Below are 15,820 nucleotides of genomic sequence, written 5' to 3'. Positions count from 1 at the left end.
GAACGCTGAACCAAATCTAGGTTCGGATGGGCGAATCTGTACGCTGTTGCCAGGGATTATTTTATCTCGAGAGTAGGTATACTATTGTGGGGGGTGGAATACAGAATGATTGAACATGTTGCACCTACTCCATCGTACTGTGCTCTACTCAAAATTGAATTGTATGATTTCAGAAAAGAATCGGTCTCTGTCTCTATCTTGTATTGTCTTGGGGTATATTCATAGTGCCGGTCCAACATCCCATGGCCCGGACTCGGGTCAAGCCATCCGTAACCTTCATTTTTCTTCCACCCTTTCCCTGCCCACCTTTGCTAAGTTATAATCCGTACCAACTCGGGGTTGCTTAAAACCGCAAGTCGGCTGGGTCGTGGCCGACCGTTGGAGTATCGGCGGATGCGGTTGCAGCTTTGACGAGCCAGGTGCGTATCCCGCGCGGAGCTTCGAGTAAAGACTGCTGCGCACAAGGGACATGTGAAATTGCTGGTGGTCTTGGATTTCTCCTTCTGGTGTCGGATAAGGTTGCTTTTGGAAGAGAAGTGTCGGCCATTGCAGCCATGATCCCAGCACTGGAAATTCTTGGAAGACTGTTGTGGTTTTTGTTTTGGTGTCGTCGTATTAAGCATCTCGGCCAGCTGGCTTGTATCCTGTTGGTAGAAGTCCGCCATTAGGAGGGGATCGATGTCGCCGTACGGTTGGTGATGATCTCGTAGTTGTTCCGAGCTGTTACGGAAGAGTGGTCAGAAAATGCTCACTGGAGGATAGGGTGGTTTTGGTTAACTCACTTTAGAGTCATGACTGGCAAGTCTGTGGCTTGGTCGAGGTTGAACACCAAGCTCTCCTCACCTGAGATACTTTCCAGCCCTTCCACGGATGAGCTCTCATCCCACGCAAACTCGGGAACCATATCATCATAATGCAGGGTATCCATAAGGTCGGGGAAATCTGTTTGGTGACCGAAGGTTTGGAACGGGCTTGATAACGGTTCCATTGCGTCTTGCAAGTATGTGTCTGCAGATCTGTCTGAGTACATGGGTGGGAGTTGCATGATAACCACTCAATTTATATTCCAGCTGCATGCTTCGCTCCACCTACACGTGGGAAGGGTAGGGCACTGGAGTTGCTGCGGGCAGAATGCACAAACCAGTGCAGAATCCACTGAGGGGGTCATCAGTGCCAACCAAGCGAGTCGCGACAAAGCAAACCCCGCTCTTTAGCCTGAGTCCGCTGATACAATCTCACCCCTCCCCTCCAAGCCTCATGGGGGCATGTTCACACCCATCCAGGTACGTAGTGATAGAGAAAGCTGCAAAAATGGAGGGAAAGTAATATCAGCTTCCAAGTTGCCAGTGGTTCAGGGCTTCTAGACCGCGGAAGGATCCCGGGCTGGCTGGCGGAGATAAAAACCTACCGGATCACCAATCACACCCGCCCGATTAATCTCCCGGCCCGTTCCCTCTAACTACCACCACTGATACCTTCCAAGTCACTTTTCACCTCCTCAACTCAAAATACCTGTTCGCTGGTATTTATACCTTAAGTTGTCTCCTTGATGGTGTAGTATTATTCTTGACTTTCCTGGCAACCGTTTTTCTGCCCGAAAAAAAATTCGAGAACAATGGAGGCTGACCAAGTTATGCAGTCACCCTCATCTCCTGCCACATAGGGTTGAGGATCAGACTCACTGCCAGAATTCCTCCTAGCCAAAAATAGAAGGATCGTCCTTTTGGAAACCACCATGCAGCCTTCCTCGTATTTTCTTGGGCTATATTAGTCAATATTAAGATCCCCCCCCGGTCTGATACTCAGTACCAAAACGGAAGCTTAAGTTCTGAACATATCTTCACGGTGAAGTGGGGGGAAAGACGAAGGTGGTTAGGCGCTCCACTTCTATAACACCCACAAGCTATCGCCTTCCCAGCTGCAAAAAGGTTCAAAGGACCCTGCCGGACAGGATGCACGGCCACCCAATTAGGGCCCACCAGTTGGAGGCTGTCACACGCTAAGATTGACCAATTTCTTACTCGCACACTCCAACCTTCACACCACATTCCTAAACGCCTTGGTTTGCATCCTGAGTGACCATTATTAAGCCGAAATGACCAAGTCAATTACCGATCATTCGGAGTTTCCTGTCCTTCTTACCTACATCGATCCTGGGCAGTCAGTAGGCAGTCCAAGATGCTACATCTCCAGCGACTGCCGACGTCCGTGGAAATACGCCGTCTCCAATGATCGAGCCCGCCGGACCCGCTCCAAGACTGGCAGGATGAAGTGGAGGCATCCAGCTGGGGCGTGGTTAGCAGCCTTAGTGTCTCCATCGCGGCTCATTGAGATTCTCATGGCAATCCTGTCGGACTCTCTCACTCGCAATTCGCTCAAACACTCATAATTCAGCAATGTTTGCTACGCCCGCTCGCAGTCAGAATCTTCTTCCTGGACGAGACTACCACCTTTTGACAAAATAAGCAGATCAATCCTCACTGCCATGGCCACCCAGAACGATCCCCGTCAGCCGCCGCACGCAGAATCCCATCAGGCTGACTTACGCGATTCAATCCCGAATGACGAGAATCGACTCCAACAGCAGTTAGTGGCAAGCTCTGCACGAGCCAAGCCAATGATCCCCTGGGTGTATGACCTGGGCCTTCACGTTCTCAGTGTGACGCTGGATGTCTTCTTCCGGGAGGTCTCGACTCGCAATTCCTTCCGGGTCCCCAACAAGGGACCCGTCATCCTGGTGGCTGCGCCACACGCCAATCAATTCGTCGACTCGCTGGTCTTGATGCAGCTGATGAAGAAGCATGTTGGCCGCCGTATCTCCTTCCTCATCGCGGAGAAATCACTGCACGAGCCCTACATTGGCACCATCGCGGGCGCCTTGGGCAATCTTCCCGTCACCCGCGCCATGGACCATGTCCGACCGGGCCAGGGGACCATCTACCTTGCCTCGCCCGAAGGGGACCCGACTCGCATTAGTGGTATTGACACTGACTTCACGGGACCAGACTTCATGGTCGGAGGCAGCATCATCCTGCCCAAGGTCGGTAAAGCAGTGCCAGAAAGCCAGTACATTCAGGAGATCATAGGGCCGACTGAGCTCCGGCTTCGAGCCCCATTCCAGACTCCACACGCCATGGCTCTGCTGACACCGGCGACGGGCGAAGGAACGAGGTTCAAGGTCGCCCCGCACATTGATCAGAAACGCATGTTTGCCTCCGTCTGGCAAGAGTTGTCGCAGGGGGCCTGCATCGGCATCTTCCCGGAGGGCGGCAGCCATGACCGCTCGGACCTACTGCCCTTGAAGGCCGGTGTAGCCATCATGGCCCTCGGAGCCCTATCGCGGGATCCGGACTGTGGCCTGTCCATCATCCCTTGCGGCATGAACTACTTTCATGCCCATAAATTTCGATCGCGGGCGGTCATTGAGTTTGGCCATCCCATTGATGTTCATCCCGATCAGGTCAAGGACTACGAAGCCGGGGGAGCACAGAAGCGCAATGCCATCGGCTCCCTGCTGGAGACGATTAATGATGGTATCGCAGCGGTCACTCAACCCAGTCCGGACCACGAGACCCTACAACTGATTCAGGCCACCAGACGCCTGTATAAGCCGATCGGCAAGAAGCTGCCCTTGCCGTTGGTGGTTCAATGGAACCGGCGGCTACTCAAGGGGTACACGAGATACCGGGATGACCCGCGAGTGGTGCGACTCAAGAAGGCAGTCTTGGATTATAATATCAAGCTTCGAGCACTGGGCATTAAGGACCACCAGGTGGAATGGGGCAATGCCACCGATCGCCCATGGCTGGTGGCCTTTGCTACGCTACTGTATCGGCTTACGGAGTTGGTCGTCCTAAGTGTCGGCACCCTTCCTGGGGTACTTTTGTTTTGGCCTGTCTTCGTGACCACCAAGGTGATTTCGGTTAAGAAAAAACGGCAAGCATTGGCAGCATCAGTGGTTAAAGTCCGAGCCCAAGACGTCGTTGCAAGCTGGAAGATCCTGGTGGCGCTTGGGTTAGTCCCGGCGCTGTATACTTGGTACACCTTCCTGGTCTGCTTCTGGCTGCGCTACGAGCGCTCTGGTGGCTACTATTCTGATCTTCTGCCCTGGTATCTGCAGGTGCATACTTACATCCCGGATTCGGTCCCTTTGTGGCAATTTGCGATCGGGTTCTTCGCTCTCCTGGTCGGGGTGTCGTTTGCAGCGCTCGAGATCGGCGACACTGGTATGGATATTTTGAAGACCTTACCACCGTTGTTGGTCGCATTGAACCCACGTTCATCAGGATCTTTGAGTCAAATTCGAGCGACCCGCAATGCTCTGGCAGTCCAGGTACGCGAGGTAATCGATGACCTCGGAGAAGAAGCGTTCCCCGGATTCGATGCCAGCAGCATCCATGGCGATACGCATCGTGAGGATGCTTACCTTTCTCAGCTCAAGCCCATCTCTGATCTCTGAACGGAATATTCTCTGAGACCTACCGGCCATAGAAATCAGTATGTTGATTATTTTCCAAACCACAAACGCAAGTTTCTCTTTCTTTTCTTCTCATTTTTGCTGGGTTACAAAGTCAAACGCCAGCACGATCGGCTAGAGATGGGCGTCCGGCCGCCCCACCCAGCATAGCCGCGTCCCACCTCTCCCTTCCATTCCAAATTGCCAATCCTTTCAAATCCAACAAACTATGTTGGCAAGCTTTGTCCAAGCACTCTTGGGGGCTGAGATTTGCTCCCCCACTCCAGATTTAGCGCGCTTGATCTCGTCAAGATCCCCAAAATAGCCGGGCCCTGTCAACCCCAATTCCCCGTTTGAGGCTAGACTCTCGCTTGCGTGTTGGTGGAGCAATGATGCATGAGAGCCAGACTAGCGGGCTAGCGACCTAGCCTAGGACCGGTGTCTGTCCAGCCATGTGCTTGTAGCCTTGAAATCTTGCAGGGATCTGGTCCCAACACTTCCACGATCACTGATCAATATCAATTGGTTGACTAGGGCCTTATCCGCGCGGTGGAGCATGATTTTCCTTGTCCACGGGAATGTGGGTACGTTGCGGGTAGGATGAGGTTTCATCGCTTTTCGCTTTTCGTTCAGTGCTCTGTGGCGGTACGGAGTAGGGTCGATCGATCAGTGCGGTGATTTGACGATTCGGAGTCTTCAACTGACGCTGTCATGGTCAATTTCTCGAGTTGAAAAACGGCATTCTCCGTAGGAGGTTGCGATGTCAGGAACGGACCCTCGAATCTATTCGTTGTAACCTGACCATATATATCTACACTGGGTGGCTTGGCGGCATTCCAGCGGACATCAACCAGCTTCCCAATTCATAGAGACCTGTTGCTTTGACTTTCCTATGATCTTTGCTTTCATAATACGAAGCCGATTAGAATAATTTCTTAGCCCCCGAACGAGTTATCCTGCTACATAGTACTAGGGTTGCATCCTGCATCGACAAGAGTGGACCCAAGCCAACTACACGTGGTGGATGTTCGAGAAAAAGATCCAGTGCATCGATACAGCGGCACTAGCTCACTAGGCTAGTTACTGGCTAATACTTGATTGCAGAATTCCAATTCAAGTAGGCGATTAGCAGCCATGTGGTTGTAGACTTGTAGTAGACATGGAAGGCAGAGCGGAGAGACGCAATGCCGAAAGCCGGGCGAGTAGCGATGACTAACCGTCGTGAGCTCCGGATTTCGGCCACTACTCGGCCCGACTTGGCTCAGAGCCGACCGCGACGCCATTTCTATCCATTGCTCCAAGCTCTCTGCCATGTCTGCTATAACAGGGGATATATAGTTGATTGCGAGACTGATTTCAAAATGTATCTGAAAAAGGCCATGGCGATATGAAGTGGTTGCATGGAGTCACTCTAGGTCGAAGGCGTCAAGGCCGAGTACCATGACAGCGGAAATTCCCGCCAGGTCAAAGACTCCGCTAGTTGCTTTTTTCCATGGATCAGGAACCTGAGAACACCACCAGATCAGAGCCAGAGACAAAATTCACGAAGGATGAAACCAAGGCTGGACTATTGAGCCTCAAATCCAACTTTGGAGGTGGGGGGAAGGAGGACTAGGAATAGGGGATTGCAGGAATGCAGGAATACGGGCGGGAAGGCGTGAGGGGGAGAACATTTTCTTTCGCTGCGGAGTAGGAACTCATGAGGGGTCAGCAGTCAAGGTTGGCCTTTGATGAATCTAACGGATTCTCTGATCAGTCTAGAAGAAGATTGCCCGTTGAGGCCAGCCCAGCTTACTACTAACTAGGTAGTGCCGTGCAGTCAGTCAATCAATCAGGAAAAAATGGGTTGAGAGGACGCCAAGACCGATGCTGGCCCTACAACAACAACACCACATCTTCTCTCTCCGCTCCCTCTATCAATCTCCCCTTCCGGTCGAATGTCGCCACGCCCTGAGTAGCTTCCCACTCGGTGTCACAGTTTGATTTTCCGCTGGTTCTGTTCTTCCTTCCCATCTGCTTGATTTCTCCAGATTTGAGACTTTTCCGACCGTGGCAGTATGGAGACTTCCCAGTCTCAAGGGCCAGTCCCCGTGACCGACCCTGCCCAAAGCAAAGAGCCACCACCGCCGATCAAGGAATGTCAAGCCTCCGAGACAGACTCCAACATCAACTTGGTAAGTCGCCTCTTTCGGTCGGACACTGCATCTACTGCATACCAGTGTTCATCTAAGTCTCCCCCTCCCCCTCCCATCCGCTATTGACACTTCCAAGGTGACCTGGGACGGCGAAGATGATCCCGACAACCCGAAGAACTGGTCGTTCAAGATGCGATGGAGGATGACGGCCATCGCCTCAACCTTTGCCTTCATCTCGCCCATCTCCACCTCCATGACCGCTCCAGCCTTGAGCACGATCGCGAAAGACCTGCACATCCACCATGCCTTCGAGCAAACGATGAGCCTGTCGATCTTCCTCCTGGCATACGCCTTCGGGCCCCTATTCTCCGCCCCAATGTCCGAGGTCTATGGGCGGCGCGTCATCTTGCAGGGATTCAATCTGATCTATCTCGCCTTCAACACCGCGTGTGGATTTGCACAAACAGGGCCCCAGCTGATTGTCTGTCGGTTCTTTGCTGGGTTTGGAGGGAGGTGGGTTGCCCCATATCCGGCATTGGTTGGCCTCATCGATCTGTGTTCATCATCTGATTCATCTACAGTGCGGCAAGTGTGATTGCTTCAGGCATTCTCGGGGATCTGTGGCGCAAAGAAGAGCGAGGATTGTCCGTCAGTATCTACACCATGGTCACGCTGCTGGGACCAACCCTGGGCCCTCTGCTAGGTGGCTTTATCACTCAGTACAGCTCCTGGCGCTGGACCTTCTGGAGCGTGAGCATCGCCGATGGCCTGTTCCAACTCATCGCCACCTTTTTCTTCCAAGAGACCTACGCTCCGGTGCTGCTGGGTCGCAAAGCAGCCCGACTACGCAAGGAGACAGGCAACACGTCCCTCCGCACCAAATGGGAGGAAGACGACCTGAGTCTGCGCAAAAAGCTGCGGGTTGCCTGCACCCGGCCGTATATTCTGCTGGCCACGCAGCCCATCTTCCAGGTGCTGACCCTGTACATTTCCTACTTGTTCGGGCTGGTCTACCTGGCGCTGGCGACCTTTGCCGAGCTCTGGACCACCCAGTACCACCAGTCGATCAGCATCGCGGGCTTGAACTATCTGGGGTTGGCCGTGGGATACATCATCGGCACCCAATCCTGCGCCATGCTGATCGGCATCGTCTACCGCCGGTTGGTGGCGGGCAACAATGGCACCGCCCAGCCCGAGTTCCGTCTCCCGCTGCTGCTGCCCGGTGCCCTAATGGTCCCGGTCGGACTGCTGTGGTATGGCTGGAGTGCGCAGCATCATTTGCATTGGATCATGCCGGACATCGGCATTGCGCTTTTTGCCATCGGGGTCAAGTATGGCACGCAATGCACCCAACTGTATGCCTTGGATGTGTATCCCACCTACGCCGCGTCGGCGAGTGCGGGGGCGCAGTCGTTGCGCTCGCTGGCGGGGTTTACTTTCCCGCTGTTTGCCCCGTATCTCTATGACAAGCTGCACTACGGTTGGGGAAACTCGGTGCTTGCTTTGGTCGGATTCGTGATCGGGGTGCCCGCCCCGATTCTGTTGTGGATTTACGGGCCGGCGTTGCGCAGGAGGAGCCAGTACGCCACTGGGGTGTAGATCCGAGTAGTAGAATGGATAGATATATACCGTATATAAACCGAGCAATAGAAGAGCTAATATCATATTCTGCTGGACTTCCGTCCATGATTCCACTTCTAATATCATTGCTAAAAGGAAAAGCCAGCAGTTCTACTATGAACTTCCATAAAAGTCGTCATCAATCCCCATAAAGGACCGGCAGTATTTCAACCCTTGCAGCCGCTGCGCCTCGATCTGCTCCCACGTCCACTCCCTTCCTGCCTTGCCAGCCGGTGTGAACTCGAACTGTGCATCTACGCTGCTCTCACTGCCCTTGTCCGCCATCGCCACCGGCTTAACAGGCACCTTCCCCCCAGCGGCGAGCAGCCTCTCCACGGGCACCGTCAATCTCCCCTTCTTCACACAATACTTGCTCATTCCCACCGCCGCGACTATGCTGCTCCCATCCTTGTTTCGCCTGCCCGTTTTCACAAAGTGCGTCAGGACGTAGATCCACTTCCGATCCCAGGCGACAACCTGCGACCGCATCTCGTACCGCTCGAACGGCTTGATCTCCTTCTTGAAACTGCAGTACACGCCGCCGAGAGCGATGAAGATCGGTGCACTTTTCGGCGGCGGGATCCCCTCGGCTGTGGCCTGGGCGGCGAGTTCGGCATCGATCTCCGCGCTGACTTTCTCGCGCCCGGGCCAGTAGAAGTAGGCCATGGGCGTGATGCGCGAGGCGTCCAAGTCGGCGTAGTAGGTGCTGTTGGATTTGTGGAAGTTGTAGTCCGTCTCGAGCAGGGAGCAGTAGGAGGTGGTGGTGCCGACGGCGAAGATCGGGTGGGTTGGGTTGCCCTGCAGGTCAACGGGCGGGCTGGGGTTGCTGGGTGGATGGGCGAGGTCGTAGAGCCCGCGGATGAACCAGTAGACGAGACGAGTCTGGATGGCTTTGGGTCAGTGGGATGCTAGATGGAATGGATTGTGTCTGTAGACTCGAGTGTGGGCGTACCGTCCATGCGAAGGGCAGAGATTTCCAGTTCAATACGGCAAATGCAACGAGAAAGACCTTGCTGGGCGATAAGGAGCCGACTAGGCCGGCTATTTCGGTGGCTATCATGATTCCTGTCTTGGACCAAACGCCGTTTTTGCTGGAAATCGGTGTTCAATGTGATGGTTTGGCGGGTTGATCAAGTTGGTGAGTATGTGATGGGACAAGATACAACCCTGGGTTGAATATAGCCTGGCTTCAGCTTCGAATGAGAAGAAAACAGAAAGCCGAGTGTGGCGTTAGAAAAGACTCTTGGGTCTATCTTCGTCTCGTAGCAATCTGTGAATCAGAGAAGGAATCAATTGGCCGTTCTTTGGTTGCAGGGAAAGGATTTGGGGATTGAAGGATTTGCGGATCAGAGGGTCCATCTCGCCAGATGCCACCCCAAACAGCCTTGCAGTGGTTGACATGACAAACGAATCCTGCACGAAGTATCTCCCAGGAATGACGGATTGTGGGATGTTTTGCTTGTGAGACTGGGCTCACTTCTTGTACATAACTTGCAACGCTCTCGAGTTCTATATTGAAACCACGATCTGCAGCGACAGGACTGACTGATCGACTGACGCCAATTCTCGTCTCACAATCCCCAAAATGACGGTGCAAGAAAAAGAAATCCTGGCCGAGAGGAAAGAGCCTCCAGCCCAGCCGCTCGATGAGATCCATTGGTTCAAGCGTCTGGAGTGGTTCCGGATGTTCATCATCTGGGGTATTCCTTTGCTCGGCTTCATTGGAGCCACTCAGGTTCCCTTGCACAAGAAGACGGCTATCCTCACAATCGTCTACTATTTCATCAGTGGGATCAGTCTTTCGGCAGGTGTGTCAGCACTTCCACTCTCATTGACCTGGAGATCGTGCAAAGCTAATCTACAGACAGGTTACCACCGGCTCTGGTCTCACCGCGCCTACACCGCGACCGCAGTAACGCGGTTCTTCCTCGCTTTCTTCGCAGCATCCGTCGGCGAAGGCAATGCCTATACGTGGGCGCGCGACCATCGTGCCCATCACCGCTTCACAGACACTGATCAGGATCCGTACAGCGTGCACAAGGGCCTGTTCTATGCCCACTTCGGCTGGATCATCTTCACGCAGGACCGCAGCCTCACCGGGCGCACCGACGTGTCCGACCTCAAGAACGACAAGATTGTGATGTGGCAGCGGCGCAACTACATGTCGCTGTTTGTGCTCACTGCGTTCATCTTGCCCACGGTCTTCGCGGGGCTACTCTGGGACGACTGGTGGGGCGGCCTGGTGTACGCCGGTGCCATCCGGATGTTCATTGTCCAACAGAGTACCTTCTTTATCAACTCCATCGCCCACAGTCTCGGTGACCAGACCTACTCCGACCGACACTCGCCGCGCGACAGCGTCATCACCTCCTTTCTGACTGGAGGCGAGGGCTACCACAACTACCACCACGAGTTTCCCATGGACTACCGCAGCGGAGTGCGCTGGTACCACTACGATCCCCCCAAGTGGACGATCTACATCCTGTCCTTGTTCGGGATGACCTCCGACCTGAAGCAGTTCCCCGACAACGAGGTCAGCATGGGCGCGCACCAGCAGAGGATGAAGAAGTTGAACCAAGAGGCAAAGGGGATCAGTTGGGGAACCCCGGTTGAGGAACTTCCGCTGTTGACCTGGGCCGAGTATACCGAGAGAGCGAACGGAGGGCACCATTTGATCTGTCTCAAGGGGGTTATCTACGATGTGGCTCCGTTCGTACACCAGCATCCAGGTGGCACCAAGATCATTCTTAGCTACGTGGGGAAAGACGCCACGGAGCAGTTCTTTGGTGGAGTCTATGCCCATTCGAACGGAGCGGAGAACTTGCTGTGCGGCATGAGATACGCCAGGCTCGTGGAGGAGACGAAATAAGGAGATGACTGGATCTGGTTATGTTGATTATGTTGAATGCCTTGCATGATGGGATGATGGATGACGAGGTTGCGGTTTCTGTATGTTTGCCTTGATTAGAAAAGACCGCGCTGGATGGAAATCATAGAAAGGGTACTGAGGTGATGTCGATACTCGGCCGGCAAAGGGTCTGCCTGATGAACAAGAATGATCAAAATGATGTCAGTGAGGTATTAGTGTGGCATGGTTGATACCAACAGTTGAGACTTATATTCTATCAAAATTCACGCCTTTTCATCTGTCTCTCGAGACCCTCGTCCCCTTGTTCCCTTGTTCCCGTGTTCTGCGAGCCGGGTTGCCCGCAATACCCGCATGGACGTGTCTGCCCCGTTGTGGGGCCATGCGCGATATTCTCGCCGAATCTAGACGCTCGAGAAGTTTCCGGACTGCGCCAAAATCGCAAACTAACTAACTTAAGTTATCCCTGATGACGCAAGGGACAAGCTTTTCTTATTACAGTTTCTATATATGATCGCTCGAGTTCGGATTGAAAGGCTACCTATTCTATGCGTGACATCTCTCTTTGGAAGAACGATCGCAACCTCTCACTGCATTGTCCTACACATGCTCAATTTGCATGGAGACAAGCATGGATTCCGCAGTCGCGACATCGGTAGCACATGGTGCCCTTCTGAGTCCCGTGAGTCAGGTCAGTTCCCCCTTAGTGAGCTAGATTGTCTTGCTGGGATGGCTGGTTGAGAACTCTTCTAGGTATCTGCTATCAGCAGAAGTCTCGCGAGCACACCCTCTGACACACATTCGCAAACATCATGCTCGTCAGAGATGGTGTCAAAACCGCCACGTGTAAGCTCGGAGTGTGTTCAAAGCAAAGGAACTGCTGGAAACCTTGGCGATGTGCCGAGCTGCACAGCATGCACCCGCCTATCTTCGGAGCAGCGAAGCGCAAAGACTAGTCGAAAAACAGCTCCAGTATGAAGCCTCTTTTTTGCACCACGACACTGTCATAACTATACTGACAGGATCGCAGACTACTACGTCACAACCGCGCAGCCTGTCAACCCTTACATCGCGCGAACTCGAGAAGAGCTTCCGGGCGTTATCCTGTCACCACCGAAAACTACAACAGAAACATGTCGATTTAATGAAGGCCCACCAAGAGAAAGACGGAGAAATCACACGCCTGAATGCTAAGATCTGTGCATTGGAAAGTGAACTCTACCTGATGCGACTTGCGTACAGCGATGACTTTGCCTTCGATCCCCTCCAGACCTCGCTGAACCAGTATGATATTCGGCCGACGAGGGATCCCACTCCCGGTAGGGAGGCAGCCTCTTCCGATGTCGGGATGAGTACTCCGGAGCCATGTCGAACCGCTGGACCTCTAACGTAACGCTTTGATTGTGCGTTTGCGCGTTATGCGCAGATTTTTGGGGCGTGCGTAGCTCCAGCTTACCTCCAACATGCGAGGGTTGATGTTTTCTGATGTTTTCTGCCAAGAGGCTGTGTGCCGCGGAGGCTGTCGGTGCCTCGGCTATCGAGTCGGAGAGAAAGAGAATTCTACCGAGACATCCCGACCCAAGTCCGAGCATATCCCGAACAACCTCACACAGCAAGAAAGATAAGGTCCAAGTTCGGCCTGGTGATGGACCCCTGCGCTGCCTTGGAAAGGTGGTGGGGTTCTCAAATGGCTCTGTGTTAAGCTTGAAACTCACGAGTCCACAGCGCTCATGGATCGGGTCGCTCACAACCATAGTATGAAGCTGAATCCATAAAAAAGCTTGCGAAGAACCTTTGCTGACGGTCGCATTCTTCAGCAACAAGGTTGGGGGGTGGGGAATAACAAAGAAGATTCCTATTATCGCAGTTTCTACACATAACATAACAGCTTTGCGTCTAGCTTTGCGTCTATCACTCCGGTCGTTGAATTCCGCGCCGCCACCTTCGCTGGACCGATTCAACAAACAGCCTACGCAGTTAAGGGCTTTTGTGCGGTCACCACCAAGAAATCGAAGATGGGGTGAACCACGCCCTTCAGAGCCTCCGCCCGGACCCCAGCGTTCAGAGCAGCGACATCCTCCTGCGTCCAGCCCAGAACATCGATGAAGAGCTGCGCGGTGAACCCCTCCACCCCCTCGATGAAATTGACCCGCATGAAGCTCCCACATTCCTTCAGCCGCGCATCCTTGGGCCACGGTCCGATGGGCAGCTTGAATTCGTGCTTCTGGACGTTGGTGAAGCCCGCCTCCCGGACCCAACCTTCAAAGGAGGGTGCCGGGTCCAGGGTCTGCCCGATCTTGTCCCCGGCCTCGAGCAGCCCCTCCATCATCTTCACCATCCAGCTATCTGGCTTCAGACTCCCATCCTCGGAATACAGCGTGTTGGCCGATTCCTGCAGTTCCAGCCAACCCCCGGGCGCCAGATTGTCATAGCACTGCTGGATCAGCCGGGGCCAGTCGCGTATGGACCCGGCCATGTAGCGACAATGGATGTAGTCGTAGGGCTTGTTGCCCACCCAGTCCTTCTCGACGTCGTCGACGACGAAATGCACGTTGGGCGGCACCCAGGCCGGCTGGATGGGGCTCAGGTCATTGCCGACGATCTTGGCGATGGTTGGGTTCTCGTCGCCCATCTGGATCGCCCACACGCCCGTGCCCGTGCCGATGTCGAGCATTCGCAGTCCACTGGGGTCAATGGGCGCCAGGTACAGCCGCTGGTTCAGCAAGCGGTAGAAGACGTGGTGGATCATGTCCAGCCGGTCCTGTTCGGGCTGATCGTTGGGGAATGGGTAGCTGCCCGATTGATAGGCGTGATACCGCCGACCATGTCGGTATTCATACTTCAAGACACTCGAGCTCAGCGAGGTGGTTGACGAGGAGGATTCATTTCCCCCACCAGCCCCGGGATTCTCCTCCCCTATGTCCACTTCGATGGGATCGGTGGTTGCACGATGAGCCATGAAGGTCGAATGTGCAAGTGAACGGATCGGATAGCAGAATAAATGTTTCTGGTATTTATTTAGCGATTGATCTTGATTTTTCTCGCCTTTTCCTTTCTCCCTTTAGGTTGGGGAGAAAAAGACCACGTCTTGAGGAAAACTTGATTAAAGGAGTTTAGCATCATGCAATAAATCGTGCCACGTGCCTGTCAAATAAATCCGGAGATCGGTCTTTTCCGGACCGATACTAGGGCATAGACTATGTAGGATGCAGTTAGAAAGTCACTAAGTACTCCGTACTTAAGGCCGGTTATTATTGTGTGACGCTGGCGGTGAGAAATTGCTGCCTTGGCAGTCAGTCTAGTCAAACGGTTCTACCTGATTTCCGAGTCTCCTAAATCATTTATGGTCATAGTCTTTATACTTACTTACCACTCTCGCCACCACTGGACCCTCTTATAGCAAGCAATAACAGCAAATAAGCGGGGCAACAACATCCACAGGCCCAAGTCTATCCGCCATCATCCACTTTTATCTTTGCCACCCCCTTTCCCCAACTGCATCTGCTCCCAGCGCTGAACGTACCAATAACAAAACCCATACGAGATATCCAAAAGCAGAAACACCGCCAGACTCCACAGCACCAAGGGACTGTTCAGCCACGCAAATGACTCCGGCCAGTACCGCCACCGCAGCCCAGCGAAGACCACCGTGCAGCAGGATCCGAGGAAGCGAGAGAGCCTGAGCCTGTCAGTACGTCGCTGCGAAAGCGGATGAAGGCATCGTTAGGGATGGTGCTTACCACAGAGTATACGAGGCGCCGCGGATGCTGCCCCGGCTCACCAACTGGCAGAGTGCACCGGCACTCAGCGCGAGCTGGCAGAAGACCGCACCCCAGGAGTAGGCCAGGGAGGGGCTGATCTCGCGCGACAGTGCCAGAAATCCGGTCAGGAAGATAAAAATGCCAATGAGGAAGATGAGCGCGAGGTTGCGTTGGACGAGCAGCGCGTGGTTCCATTCGTTGGGGGCATGTTTAATGGCGGCGTAGATGATGGCGAAGTTGATCGCCAGGCCCACGAGGAAGACTCCCTGTTCGATAAGGCTTTTCGATGGGTAGATTAGCCCGAACACGGTTTCCCAGGCAATGTTGGAACAGAGAGGTATGATCGCCATCGCATAGGACTTGTCGCGGAAGGAGACGTGCACCATGCCGATGTAGTTGATTGTCCAGCCTAGACCCATCCCCAGGACGAAGAGGTCCGCGATGGGCTTGACGGCCTGGTAGGCTTCCGGCGCTGTAGTCACATCGAAGCCGTCCATGCTGAAGATCTTGGGTGAGAATGATGTTTCCAGAAGACGAAAGGGCTTGATTCCGCAACGCTGGGACCTACTTCGTGGGGAAAAGCTGAGTCGGCGGTCATCATCATTTTAAACGACCTGGCCCACCTTACAATGCCATCTGCAGCAGACATCATGTGCAGCCTCTCTCCGGGATCAGGGATCTCCGACCTCGCGATTTCGCCAATGAAATCATCGGAACTGTGGCCTACCACATGGCAATACGGGGCGACGAGCTGAACCCATCGCCTACCACTACAGAAGCCAGTCAAAGCTGGTGTTCAATCGTCGTAGCACTGTGCTGTTTGTGAAAGGTCACTCGAAAACGCCCAAACAAACATGACTGACTAAGATCACGATGTAGTCCCTCGGCTCGTATTCAGGCTGGGGAAGCGGGCGCTGCCAAGTACCGCTCACGCGAAGTGCAGTGACCTTGTCCGGGTGTACTGGTATCACAAAACTCGTAA

General features: G+C 53.8%; 8 protein-coding genes across 8 annotated transcripts; 4 read left to right on the top strand and 4 right to left on the bottom strand.

Moving 5' to 3' along the window:
- Positions 1–277: 277 nt before the first annotated feature.
- On the bottom strand, positions 278–988 carry BO66DRAFT_430130 (uncharacterized protein; the record flags this gene model as incomplete). The annotated part of the gene is made up of 2 exons (XM_025650503.1): positions 278–720; positions 783–988. The coding sequence occupies 2 exons, from the start codon at positions 986–988 to the stop codon at positions 312–314; spliced, it is 615 nt and encodes a 204-aa protein (XP_025501874.1). The 3' UTR covers positions 278–311.
- A 1,629-nt stretch (positions 989–2,617) lies between these two features.
- Positions 2,618–4,459, top strand: BO66DRAFT_327559 (uncharacterized protein; the record flags this gene model as incomplete). Its single annotated transcript, XM_025643957.1, has 1 exon — positions 2,618–4,459. One exon carries the CDS (start codon positions 2,618–2,620, stop codon positions 4,457–4,459), a length of 1,842 nt encoding a protein of 613 aa, XP_025501873.1.
- Positions 4,460–6,167: 1,708 nt separating this feature from the next.
- Positions 6,168–8,241, top strand: BO66DRAFT_393293 (MFS transporter). The gene is made up of 3 exons (XM_025647724.1): positions 6,168–6,630; positions 6,728–7,104; positions 7,173–8,241. The coding sequence occupies exons 1-3, from the start codon at positions 6,514–6,516 to the stop codon at positions 8,188–8,190; spliced, it is 1,512 nt and encodes a 503-aa protein (XP_025501872.1). The 5' UTR covers positions 6,168–6,513; the 3' UTR covers positions 8,191–8,241.
- Positions 8,242–8,325: 84 nt separating this feature from the next.
- On the bottom strand, positions 8,326–9,271 carry BO66DRAFT_455797 (uncharacterized protein; the record flags this gene model as incomplete). The annotated part of the gene is made up of 2 exons (XM_025652104.1): positions 8,326–9,093; positions 9,164–9,271. 2 exons carry the CDS (start codon positions 9,269–9,271, stop codon positions 8,326–8,328), a joined length of 876 nt encoding a protein of 291 aa, XP_025501871.1.
- Positions 9,272–9,796: 525 nt separating this feature from the next.
- Positions 9,797–11,298, top strand: BO66DRAFT_421745 (acyl-CoA desaturase; the record flags this gene model as incomplete). The annotated part of the gene is made up of 2 exons (XM_025649990.1): positions 9,797–10,019; positions 10,080–11,298. The coding sequence occupies 2 exons, from the start codon at positions 9,797–9,799 to the stop codon at positions 11,078–11,080; spliced, it is 1,224 nt and encodes a 407-aa protein (XP_025501870.1). The 3' UTR covers positions 11,081–11,298.
- A 96-nt stretch (positions 11,299–11,394) lies between these two features.
- On the top strand, positions 11,395–12,904 carry BO66DRAFT_472911 (uncharacterized protein). The gene is made up of 4 exons (XM_025652998.1): positions 11,395–11,768; positions 11,831–12,049; positions 12,108–12,832; positions 12,895–12,904. The coding sequence occupies exons 1-3, from the start codon at positions 11,697–11,699 to the stop codon at positions 12,468–12,470; spliced, it is 654 nt and encodes a 217-aa protein (XP_025501869.1). The 5' UTR covers positions 11,395–11,696; the 3' UTR covers positions 12,471–12,832; positions 12,895–12,904.
- BO66DRAFT_133541 (class I SAM-dependent methyltransferase) lies at positions 12,759–14,275 on the bottom strand. The gene has a single exon (XM_025642001.1). It carries the CDS (start codon positions 14,034–14,036, stop codon positions 13,047–13,049), a length of 990 nt encoding a protein of 329 aa, XP_025501868.1. The 5' UTR covers positions 14,037–14,275; the 3' UTR covers positions 12,759–13,046.
- Positions 14,276–14,436: 161 nt separating this feature from the next.
- BO66DRAFT_393289 (uncharacterized protein) lies at positions 14,437–15,707 on the bottom strand. Its single transcript, XM_025647723.1, has 2 exons — positions 14,818–15,707; positions 14,437–14,756 (listed from the first exon to the last, which is right to left on the bottom strand). Exons 1-2 carry the CDS (start codon positions 15,333–15,335, stop codon positions 14,537–14,539), a joined length of 738 nt encoding a protein of 245 aa, XP_025501867.1. The 5' UTR covers positions 15,336–15,707; the 3' UTR covers positions 14,437–14,536.
- Between the last annotated feature and the right edge of the window lie 113 nt (positions 15,708–15,820).

The sequence above is a fragment of the Aspergillus aculeatinus genome, assembly GCF_003184765.1.
Source record: "Aspergillus aculeatinus CBS 121060 unplaced genomic scaffold BO66scaffold_37, whole genome shotgun sequence".
In the NCBI taxonomy this organism is placed as follows: Eukaryota; Fungi; Ascomycota; class Eurotiomycetes; order Eurotiales; family Aspergillaceae; genus Aspergillus; species Aspergillus aculeatinus.
The sequence above is the reverse complement of the archived record's forward strand: the minus strand, read 5'-3'. Positions and strand labels throughout refer to the sequence as shown.

Bases quoted from the DNA above. Each gene is read 5' to 3' on its own strand.
- BO66DRAFT_393293 (XM_025647724.1), top strand. From the start codon at position 6,514: ATGGAGACTTCCCAGTCTCAAGGGCCAGTCCCCGTGACCGACCCTGCC. The intron at 6,631-6,727 runs GTAAGTCGCCTC...GACACTTCCAAG, and splicing joins CAGACTCCAACATCAACTTG to GTGACCTGGGACGGCGAAGA. The intron at 7,105-7,172 runs GTGGGTTGCCCC...ATTCATCTACAG, and splicing joins TTTGCTGGGTTTGGAGGGAG to TGCGGCAAGTGTGATTGCTT.
- BO66DRAFT_472911 (XM_025652998.1), top strand. From the start codon at position 11,697: ATGGAGACAAGCATGGATTCCGCAGTCGCGACATCGGTAGCACATGGT. The intron at 11,769-11,830 runs GTCAGTTCCCCC...GAACTCTTCTAG, and splicing joins TTCTGAGTCCCGTGAGTCAG to GTATCTGCTATCAGCAGAAG. The intron at 12,050-12,107 runs GTATGAAGCCTC...ACAGGATCGCAG, and splicing joins CTAGTCGAAAAACAGCTCCA to ACTACTACGTCACAACCGCG.
- BO66DRAFT_133541 (XM_025642001.1), bottom strand. From the start codon at position 14,036: ATGGCTCATCGTGCAACCACCGATCCCATCGAAGTGGACATAGGGGAG.
- BO66DRAFT_393289 (XM_025647723.1), bottom strand. From the start codon at position 15,335: ATGGACGGCTTCGATGTGACTACAGCGCCGGAAGCCTACCAGGCCGTC. The intron at 14,757-14,817 runs GTAAGCACCATC...TGACAGGCTCAG, and splicing joins GGCGCCTCGTATACTCTGTG to GCTCTCTCGCTTCCTCGGAT.